This window comes from Sorex araneus, chromosome 2 (genome assembly GCF_027595985.1).
Source record: "Sorex araneus isolate mSorAra2 chromosome 2, mSorAra2.pri, whole genome shotgun sequence".
Lineage (NCBI taxonomy): Eukaryota > Metazoa > Chordata > Mammalia > Eulipotyphla > Soricidae > Sorex > Sorex araneus.
Genome location: NC_073303.1, coordinates 380,681,298 through 380,692,416, shown reverse-complemented (window position 1 = coordinate 380,692,416; position 11,119 = coordinate 380,681,298). Strand labels below are relative to the sequence as shown.

Sequence of the window (11,119 nt, the reverse complement as noted above, 5' to 3'; positions counted from 1 at the left end):
CAAAGAATCTGGAGCCGAGGAGGGGCTGCTTTGAGGGCAGAGCCCAGGCGGGCTGGGGTGCTCGCTCGCGTCTGAGACACCGGCAGCCTGCGTGCAAGCGTGTGTGTGGCCAGAGGCTTGCCCACCCGGGCGTTTCTTGGAGCAGAAATATTTGGCGGAAGCTAAAGCTGCTTCTCACACGGCCTGGGAACACCTCTGAGCTGCACCCGTGGCCCCGGCCCCCTGAGGGCTGCTCTCTGAATGTGGAGGAGGGGCCCACGGCTGCTGGCCAGGCCCCCCGGGTCTCCTCGTACGGCCGAGCAGGCTCGTAGCACTGGGAACGCAGAATGAATTGCTCAGACCAACTTCAGCAAGAGCTCTGCTTTATTGGGTCTAGTTTCTAACGGATATCCACGTCTCCTCCCCTCTGACAGTCTAAGGAATACTGCATGCTACTCTAAGATGCAAAACACAGGGAAAGTTCTGGGTGCAGGCAGAGCCACAGAACTTTGCGCACCTGCACCACGCCAGACCTCCGCTCAGCACAGGCACGGGCTAAGGTCACGATACAGCTTTCAGACTCGCTCTCTGGGAGCCAGAAAACAGAACCGCACGGAAGGACATTTGGGAAAGGATTCTTTGTGTGGGTGAGCTACACGCCCAAGAGCGCCCGCGCTGCCCTCCGCTGCCCGCTGCAGTGCAGCCCCGACCCGGCAGGGGGCGCTGGCTCCTAAGGCACAACCGCCCGGTAAACATCTCCTGGAACCATGCTTTTTGGTTATGTGAAACAACAGGTCACTGCTAGGAATAAGGGTGCTAAGCTGCTCACTGTACAAATGCAATAGTCGAATCGCTAACCTACTGCTAAGGGAGCCGTCGCCACAGCCCACAGCGCTCGTTTGGGTGGTGGTTTCTCGGATGAAGCGGTCCTAAGGCTTCTGGGAGATAGGCTTTGTGCAGCTGAACAGTACGTTAGATCCTCTCGGGAGTCATCTACGGTGGCTCTGCCCCGGCCACCAGGACGCAGCATGTGCGGTGCCTAATCTCGCCGAGACTGTGACTGAACAGCCAGGCTGAGGGTCTCGATGCGTCTTCCAGTCAGAGAGCAGTTACTGAGAGGGCTGCTCCATATTTACACATAAATACAGGCCTATGTACACGCATGCAGGCATGGGCTGGCTTGGCGCCAGGCACACTGCTCGCGGAGCTGCAGCCCAGCGAGCGGCCTCAGCTGCCTGAAGGACAGCGGAGGGGACGGGGGGAGGGCTGAGACGACAAAGGCCCATCTCTGAACGCACCGGATAAGGCAACAGAAGTCAAGCGCGGGGAGCAACAGCTCCCGGAGCCGGCCTGGCTTTGCAGACAGCCACACCATGGCATCTGTTGTTCCTGCAAATACTCGAGTGGTGGCCAACTGGAAGTCAAGTTCAGGGCGCCCGGAAGCTGTGGTCAGTGGGGAAGGCACTTCAGGTCCAAGGCCAGTGCCGGGGGGCGTAGCTGGGCCAGGTGGCCACATTGTCGTCCGCGCCAGGAGGCGGCCCAGTCCTCTGACAGGAGGTGGGGACTCCTGTCCCCTCGGGCAAGGTGGGCACGGATGTCCAGTCTCTTTAGCCGGAAGTCTGCGTAGTGCCCACTGCTACCATGCACGTGGGCTCTTGTGCCTACGACGAGAGGACAGTGGCGCTGGACAGGTCGTTGCGGATGACCTCGTTCACTGTGGGAGAGGAGAGGACAGTGGTCAGGGCACTCACAGGCGCGGGGGGCCCTGCTGGTGGCCTGGCTCTGGCTCTGCCCGCGCTGCCTCTCCGACCGTGAGCCTTGGCAGCGGGAGAGGAAAGAGCTGCCGCGAGTCAGCTGCACACGCCCTCCTCCACCCACCGTCCTGATGGGCACCCAGATAGGGCAAATGTCACCGGGCTCCCGGGCCTGGTCGGAGGAGGGGCAGGCACAGGCGTCATGGAACCGCGGGTTTCCCTGTGTGCCCAGATAAACGCCCGAGCTGCTTCCTGAACTCCCTTCAGCACCCGCCCCCCAGTGATTTGGAAGAATAACAGGTCCCTGCACGTGGCTGGGAGCGGGACTGTGTCACGGAAACAGCGGCTGACAAGGGGCTCGTCCAGCCTCCCCGGCTCTGCCCACAGGTGCCGGCACACAGCCATGCCCTGTGTGCTGCCTCAGGGGTGCATCCGGGCCCCAGAGACCGCTGCCCTCCTGAGGTAGAGGCTGGAACCGCAAGGGGACAGGGACAGAGGCTGCCCTCAGGCACCCACGTGGGTGGGGAACCGGGCACCAGGGCCACCAGACCATTGGCAGTGATGGGCAGAGCCATGGGGACCTGGGTGTGCTGGTGCTGCCAAGTCATCCCGACAGCTCACTTGGGTCCCTCCATGGCACGGCTGAAGGACGCTCCTGTGACCACAGTGGTCCAGTGCGGCCGTAACCATCTCTGGTCTCATCCAAGCCCCCACGGGCTGCCCAGGCTGCCTTCCCCACAGCACAGGTCTGGGCCCCTAGCAAGGTGTCCCCGCAGGCACTGGTGGGAGCAAGACCCCACAGGCACCCTGCTAGGGGCCAGAGGTGAAGGAGTCTCCTTCCCGACTGTCATGCAGATGAGGGTCTGACAGCAGAGCACCAGGCACAGGGGAGGAGGGAGGAGGGAGGGGGAGAGAGGGGAGAGAGGGGAGAGGCGCCTGGAGGAGAGTGAGAGGGGAGAGGGGAGAGGGTCTGGGAGAGGGGTGAGAAGGGAGGGGAGAGGGGAGAAGCACTGGAAGGGGAGAGGGGAGAGGAGCCGGGAGGGAGTAGGGGAGAAGAGAGGGGTAGGGGAGGGAGGGGGGAGGGGAGAGAAGACAGCAGGGTCAGCTGAGGCACGGGGAGGGGGATGCTAGCAGGGACTGGGGGCTGGGGGACGTGGTGGTCTCAGGGAGGGGTGCAGGACGGAGGGGACTGAGGGTGGAAACCGCAAGGTGTCGCTGCCCTTGGCTGGGCTGTCCCCTGAGGTCAGAGGGGAAGAAGCCCCTGAGCACCAGGCCCCACTGCTGTCCACGTGGTCATGAGGCCACAGGCAGCTGCCCCTGGAGCAGGCTGCTGGGTGGCGTCGGAGGGGTGGGCCTCGGCACCCCGTGGGGCGGGTCGGTACCAGGGGCCGCCCCCCGGCTGCCTGGAGGTCACGCCAGGTCTGAGGCTGGGGCCCGTGGCTCCCGGCCACCCACGGCTTCCCACCGCCTCTTCTCGAAACACTTTCCATCGTCTCAGCTTTTCCACCAGCCCGAGGGTTTCTGCACTGGGGGTTTGAACTGCAGGTGACATGTGACCCTCCACTCACAGGGACCCGAAAGAGGAACTCGCTCACTCCACGTCAGCTGTCCTGCGACCGGATGTGGTGGCTGGAACCACGGAGCCGCGGCGGGGCTTTCCCCGGCCTCAGGTGGAAACTCTTGTTCTCTCCGGGAAGAAACATCAGTGGCAGCGTGAATCCTGGCCTCCGGGCGGTCACAGGACGCCCCTGCACTGAGGGAGTGACAGGCGAGTGTCCTCTCAGCAGGCACAGAGGCCCTTTCCTGGGACAGCTCTGCACTCCCACAGCACCAGCCCACCGGTTCCGAGTGCTCAGAGAGGGGCGTGAGACTCAGCCGGGCCCAGCGCCAGGGCTCCTGCCCGGGGAGGTGGGGTGGGGGGTCTGCAGGCGGCAGCCTCTGGCCTCACGGGAAACCCGTCGTCTCCCACATTTCTGGATCCACAGGAGGGGCCAGTGGATCCCGGACCAGGCAGAGACTGTCCAATGGGGCTTTCTCAGCACTGGCCACTGACCCGCCCTGGCCTGGATGTGGTGCTTTAGGGACCCGGGCACAGAGCGCGGGGCACCGACATGGAGGCACCCGGAGCTCTCAGGAGCATCCTGACAGCCGTCCCTGTCCCCCCACTGCAGGTCCAGGCAGATGTGAACCGAGTCACTCCCAGGCACGCTGCCACTAGCCGGGCTTGTCACCAGCCTGGCTTCTCGGGGGCAGCCACTGGTGTCCGTGCCACGCACACACCCAGGGCACTGCCACAGACAAGAGTGAGCCCGACACTTCCGCAGTGCCAGCTTGCATGACCTCATGTCATCTTTTTAATTTTTGGTATCTTTAGAATCCCTGTTCTGAGGGGGCTCCCAAGAGGTAGAGGCAGGGCCCGAGTGCTCTGGGCGACGCTCTGCCAGCAGGCGGACGGCTCAGTGCCAGGCCCACCCTGGCGGTGCTTGGGATGGATCCAGGGTGGTGCCGGGAGCCCCCAGGGGCACCCTCGAAGCACCAGCACAGATGCTGACAGGCCAGTGGCCTGGGGCGTGCTCAGGACGGCAACCCAGGAGCCCTGTCACCAGCCCCAGGCAGAAACTGCTGCCCTCCTGCCCCCAAAGCCCAGCGCAAGTGTGGTGAGACGCCCCCATGTGCCACCTGAGCGGAGGCTCTGCCTGTGGAGCCGCGGCCCGCTCTCTAGCTGCCCGGTGAGGAGCACCTCAGAGGAGCACCTCTGTGGGAAGATACCGTGGAGATGCGCCTGGACTGGCCAGGAGTGGCTGGCGTAAGGAAGGCGCCCTGACAGGCGGGGGTCCGGCTCCCAGGTGCCCTGGCATGCTGAAGCGCCACAGCAGAGAAGGGCTGGGGGTGGCGTCTGGCCTGGCAGCACCCAGCCCTCACCTCCCCGCAGCCAAGCCCAGAACCCAGCCGCCGGAGGGCCCCGTCTGGCCCCTGGGCTCTCTGGGGCCTGGAGGTGCTTCTCTTCTCTCCCTCTCTTTTTTTCTTTTTGGGTCACACCCGGCAATGTACAAGGGTTACTCCTGGCTCTGCACTCAGGAATCACTCCTGGCAGTGCTCAGGGGACCATATGGGATGTTGGGAATTGAACCAGGGTCGGCCACGTGCAAGGCAAACGCCCTCCCGCTGTGCTATCGCTCCAGCCCCGGGAGGCGCTTCTCCCCCACAGGCCCGGGTCTGCCCCAGCAGAGCTGCTGCCCAGTGCTGGGGACCCCTGCCAGGGGGCTCCCCCAGCCCCCACTCTGTGGGCCTGCAGGCTCCAGTCTCAGGGAGGCCACGTTCTCGCGCTCTGGACAGCAGGGAAGGGCGAGGCGGAGCAGTGTGTGAGGAAAGGCAGGGTCCGAGCCTCAGCTCTGAGGCGCTAGGCCGCCCCCCCCCCCCGCCCCCAGTGCCCACAGGCACGCCGAGTTCTGGCAGCTTTGCATTACAGAGGACGAGCTTCGTAAAAGCCTCGTGTTCGTTTCTTCAAAGTTGCATATTAGCTTGGTAGGTACATCAAACTTTAAGTTTTGTTTTTATTTTTCCAAAAAGATACTTTATTTAAGGACCTGGTTCTGCACTCAGTCCCAAACACGGACCTCCCCGATACTGCCGGCCCCTGTGTCCTGCACTGTGGCACGGCCAGGCCTCCAGAACAGGTGGCCATGCTGCCTTTCATCCAGAAAATGGTTCTCCAGGGGCAGGCAGTGGAGCGGGAGGGCGCCTGCCCTGCAAGTGGCCAACCTAGGTCCAATCCCGGACACCCCGGAGGCCCCCCAGCCTCACCAGGAGTGATCCCTAAGTACAGGGCCGGGAATAACCCCTGAGCACTGTTGGATGTGACCCCCAAAGAAAGGCCCCGTGTCCCCACCTCGACACGGGGCACCCTGCCACACAAGCACGGAGACGACCCTGGGGCGCGGGGCATGATATTTCTCGGGATTGGCAGACTGAGACACCCTCAGAAAGCACACCAGGACAGAGGCCACTCTCAGCCCCGCGACAGGCCGATAGCTGACGAGGAGGGAGAGTCCCGGCACCCCCACCCCCGCAGCAGAATGGCCCCAGCAGAGCTGTTTTAGGGGTCTCCTCCCGGGAGAAATGGAGCTGTCCCCACTGGGCTGTCCCCACTTGGAGGGGGGCTTCTACCTGACCCTCTGGACACTGCTGGGAGCTTAGTGTGTGGGGAGAGGGGCGGGGGAGGAGACAGGCAGGGGTCGCGTCCGTGCGTGGGTGGGGCCACGTCTGTGCATGGGACCATGTCCATGTGTGTTTGGTGCCCCATGTGCATGAGGCCGCATCCGTGTGCGTGTGGGGCCGTGTCTGCGTGTGGGGCCGTGTTTGTCTGTGAAGCCACATTTGTGTGGGGCCCGCTGGCGTGTGCGTGGGGCCACATATGTGTGTGAAGGCCTGGGCGTGGGCCGAGGGAGGCACTGCCTCACGTGGCTTCAGCCGGAGGGAGGCCACCCACGGAGCTTGGCGCCAAGAGGGCTCCTCCCCAGAGCCGCTCCTGGTGTGGGAGCCGGGAACCCCGGGCCATGTGGGGTGCTGCAGGGCTGAAGCGTCGAAACACGACCGAGCCCTTTGCGAAGGTGCTTCAAAGAGGCTTTGTGAAGTAGTGGAAAATGATAGTTTCTCAAGTTTCATTAAAAGGTACGTTCTCCTATTACCTGAGTGTCCTGGACCCAGCTCAGCCTCCACTTATTTTTATCTTCTTAATCATAATAAGCACCGCCACGGGGCTGCTATTTTTGGAAGCAGAGAACGGGACAGCAGAGGGGCTGAGTGACAACAAGTCACAGCTTTAATCAAACATGACCCTCCCTGCCCATGAGGGCTTGGCACGGGTGTGCCACTTTACACGGGACCGTCCGCCGAGCACACAATCATTTTCCGACCTCACGTGCCTGCTTCCTGATTCAGTCTCAATTCTCCAGACAGCACAGATGCGCCCTGGGAATGCCAGCACACGGGAGCCCACGTGACGGGCCCCGGCCTCCAGCTCTGAGCCGTGGCAGACTCTCACCCCCAAGTGCCTCTGTGCTGGGTGACCGGCCCGGGGGTTGGGCCACCAATAAGCGCTCCCCGAGGCTGCCGTGCTAAGGTCACCTGCCCCGTCTGGGGCACAGCGGAGGGGTCCGTGCAGCTGATGAGCACCCTGCCCCACCAGGGCCAGGCTTACGGGGCCCTGCAGGCCACCTGCGCCCCAGGACGGGCGCTTCCTCACCTCGAAAGCCATCTGCAGTGCTGCCCTGTGCCTCACAATGGGCACTTCACAGCATGTGTGACACGCACAGGGGCCACGTGTGCAGACCGGCAGAGAAGCCTGAGGAGGGCGGGGGTCTCTGCTGCCCCCACACAGGGCAGGACGCACAGTCGGGCCCAGCCCGACCAGCACAGGGAGGCCACGCGGCTCTGCTCCGTACTCTGAGCCTTCTGAGCCTGCACAGAGCACAGAGCACCTGCCGTGGCTCCTCCGAGGGGTCTTGTCTCTCCTGGACACACACCTGTCCACTGCTCTCAGGCCAGCACCTTGCTCAATGCTGGGCCTGGAGTTCTGGGATCCCGCAGGCCACACCCACACTTCCCTGTCCCCACAGCTGCTCACCCTAGAAACCCATTGGGCTTCCCTCCCTCTCGGGTTCTGCCTACCTCGTTCACTCCGACCCGCCCAGCAGGGCCTCTGAGCTGTCACCAGGCCTTTGCGCGTGAGCCCGAGTGCAAGGCTGAGGATGCAGGCAGAGGCAGGGCCTTTCCGGGCCAGCCTGCTCCTGGAACACGGAGGTGATAGATGGACGGCAGAAACGTGGGCAGACGCAGAGGGACTGTGACTCGCGCACGCGGACGGGCGTGCAAGCACCCAAGATTGAATTTCAGTATTGATTATCTAATTATTAATCTCTACAGAAGCTATTCCAACATTGTGCATAATGAGCAATTCATCCGAGCCGTGAGGTGCCCCGGGAGCCGGTCGAGGCTGAAGGGCCATTAAGGGTCTCCTAATGGCACGTCGCTGGGGCTGTGGCCGGCTCTAAATCAGACCAGCCGCCCGCGTGCCTGGGCTCAGATCTTAACAACGCCGCCACCGTGCTCTGCACTCGCCCGCCTCTGCACGGAGGGGCCTCGGCCACGCCCGAGAGACAAGCCGGGGAAGCAGCAGGGAAGGACGCAGAGGCCGGGGGAGGGGGGCAGGGGGCAGCGGGCCGTGCAACAAACGTGGCCTGACCCCGGTGGAGGTGGGGGTGGCCAGGGCTGGCCGCACTCAGACGTGGAGCCGCACGTGGGCCCTGGCTCTGAGCTTCTGCAGCGTCTGCAGTTCATGCTCGACGACGAAACCCGTGCGAACGGAGGGTGCCCCAGCACAGCCGCCCCTGCCAGACACTGTGGGCCGCCCAGCCCCTGCAGGGTTAGGGTGAACAGGGACCCCCTCCTGAGTGAGCCTGGTGGGGCAGGCACAGCTGCAGAGGGTGGGCGGGGGGAGCACCTCTGACCAGAGCTGCTGGGCCGTGCCTTTCGCAGCCCCGAGAGGAGGCATCCGGCTGGACGTCAGCGTCCGCGGCCACAGCCCTGAAGAGAAGCAGGAGCAGAGGGGGCGCCGGGAAGGCCGAGGGGAAAGGCCCTGGGGCAGCACCTCTGCACTTGCCACTCAGTGGGGCAGGGGCAGGCGGCTCCCAGGGCAAGGCGTGGGGGCCCCTGGGCAGGGGGCCCGCCGTGGTTGCCACAGGCCTTGCAGACTTGCACAGAGCCCCCCCTCCCCCCCCCCCCCCCCCCCCTGATCCTCAGCTGAAAGGCCGAGAAAGTGGCAGCAGCGGCTCCCGCCCCTCCCCCAGCTGCGGCAGCGCCAGAACAAACACTCAGGTGCCGGCCTGGAGCCCCACTTCCTGCAGGCCCGCCTGCCAGCGCCCGCCCCCTCCCACCGCGCTGGCAGGAGGAAATCGCCGAGACCCGCCGGCCGGGAGTCCGGGATCCCGAGAACACCCTAAATCACTCGCCGAGGCAGCTCCTCCACGCGGCCACAGGCGCTGGGCTCGTCTGCACGCTCAGCTCCAGGCTCTGGCCCGAGCAGGACCTGCCCCCGGGCTCCCAGCGGGGGGGAGGCCCCCACCCACAGCTACTGTCTGGACCCGAGTCCCGGCAGCCTGGGGTGGGCACAGACCCGAGACCGGCAGCACCATCCACAGGCAAGAGCCCTGCCTCGCCGCCCCTGGGGGTCTCAGCCTGGGGGTCTCAGCCTGCGGTCTGGCCCCGCCCCTTCTCAGCTCTCAGGCACAGCCCTTTTCCTCCCCGCAGAGGAGCTTGAGCACTCAGCACTCAGACTAGGAGGATTTCCAGAGGGCCGGGGAGGGGGGGGCCAGTCAGTGTGGGAGCGCCCGCCCGGCCTGGCCCGGCCCCGCAGACCCACTTCCTGCTGTATCTGCAGCAGCGGCAGCTGGCCGGCCCGATAGGCGACAGGGCGGGGTGGGGCTGATAACCCCCGGCCCATGACCACATCCATCCTGACGGTCCACCCTGGGATACAGACGCGGGACGCAGCCCCCGGATGGCTCCGGGAGCAATCACTTTTGGTGGGGCCGCCCTGACCCTCGGGCCCTCGTCCCACGTGGACATGCCAGGGTGCGGGGGGTGGGCAGAGGGCGGCAGGTAAGGCGGATGTGGGGCCTTGGGCTTCAGAGACGGCGGCAAGAGGCTCACGCTGAGGCGGCCCGCCCCAGGGTGAGCAGGGCAGGGGGCGCTGTGTGGGGGTAGCGGGGGGCTGCTCTTGCACTCAGAGCCAACAGTCCACCAGGGACGAAGGGCTTCCTGAGTGCAGCGGGGTGTCCTGCCCGCTGTCACCCGCTGTCCTGACCTGGCCCAGCTGATCTGGGCCCCGGCACGGGCACCCTTCAGTCTGCTGCTGACTCGAAACAACTTCTAATGGCATCCTTTGAAATACACCAAAATTTAAAAAATTCTGACGAGGTCTAATCAATTCCTACACTTAAAGGCTGTTTTCTGTGTCACATTTCGAGTGGCTATCACGGGCCCTTCCACTGAATCCCACAATGGACTCACTTTCTAGCGTGTGGGTCAGAGGGCCTTTCCTCCCCTCTGTGCCAGCCCGCCTTGAGGCGGCCGCCCTGACCCAAGCACCCTGACTGGCACTGGGCAAGTGGCTCCCGGAGTCGCTCTCTCTGCTGTGCTGCAGTTCCTTACCACCACGCACACCCGCCCCACACACTCAAGTCTTGGAGTCAGCGAGAAGAAACCTGCCAATATTGTGTTCGAAACTGCTCACGAGCCTGCATCCGTGGACTGATCCTACTTCAATTCTAGGACCATGTTGGGTCAGCTCTGGAGGGAATAATACCTGCTAGGGCCAGTGCTGGCGCCACAGCCAAGTTCCGTTCCCTTCACTGCCATCGCTGTGGCGCTTTCAGCAAGGCCCGAAGCTTGCTTTACGCCTCACAGAAACTGTCACCAGCGGATGGGACTTCTGGCCCCCGACACTGCCCAAGGCCTCACCGCGGGATTTTCAGCCTGGCTGTCCCGGGCCGGCGGTGAGCGGGATGCTACCAGCTGTCACCGTCTTTCAGTTTATTCCTTCAGCTCCACAGAGAGTTTTGCTTCCTCTGTTGTGAGGCTGCTGTGAGGCCCAAGTTCGACTCCAATGGTACCGGCCAGCTCACGACATTTTACTGACTATAAAATGGCTGATCTCCTAACCTTTTTTTTTTTTTCTTTTTTGGTCTGAAGTTTATTTTGTTTGCTATTAGCATAAGTTGTCCACCTGTCTCTTTGTTCAATTTGCATGGTATATATTTTCCACCCTTTCACTTTCAGCCTGCGTGTGCCGTGAATCTATTTCTGACTTCTGTCGACAGCGTATGCTGAACCCTGCGTCTTTTTCCAATCCAGCTTGAAACCTCTCCCTCCTTATTGGGGTGTTTGGTTCATTCTCACTTAATGTGATTTGACACGGCCCGATGTGTGTTTTCCATCTTGCCACTTGCTTTCCAGGCCTGTGGTCTGTCCCTGCCGCTCGGCGCCGCGGTGGCCCTGCGCTCGACGTGCAGTTTCCGAGCGTCACCTCAATGTCCTCTTGGTCTTGTTTTGTCAAGTTACTCTCTCAGCCATTCCTCCCGAGATGACGATACGCATCTCTGAACTAGAACAACCTGTTTCGGAGAACGCGAGCATCTCTAGATAAACCGAGCTGCAGGGGCTCAGTTCTGAGAGCGGCCCGGGCCCCAGCATACACCGGCGTCGCTGTGTGTGACCCCGAGAACACGGCTCCGAATCGTCGTCACTGCCTTAACTCAGGAGTCCTGAAACAACTTCCTGCTGCTTCTTTCCTTAGACATGTGTGTCTAAGCTCCCACCCAGGGCTT

General features: G+C 63.3%; 1 protein-coding gene across 3 annotated transcripts in view; it reads right to left on the bottom strand.

The window, feature by feature from the left end:
* Positions 1–378: 378 nt before the first annotated feature.
* Positions 379–11,119, bottom strand: part of NFATC1 (nuclear factor of activated T cells 1) — a 45,733-nt gene continuing 34,992 nt past the window's right edge. For 2 of the 3 annotated variants that reach the window (XM_055127225.1, XM_055127226.1), the window contains one exon: positions 379–1,693. In XM_055127225.1, coding sequence (XP_054983200.1) covers positions 1,641–1,693 — 53 coding nt within the window. In that variant the 3' untranslated portion in view covers positions 379–1,640. Of the gene's footprint in view, positions 1,694–3,301; positions 3,482–11,119 lie in introns of all 3 variants that reach the window. The other variant, XM_055127224.1, reaches the window with a different exon arrangement.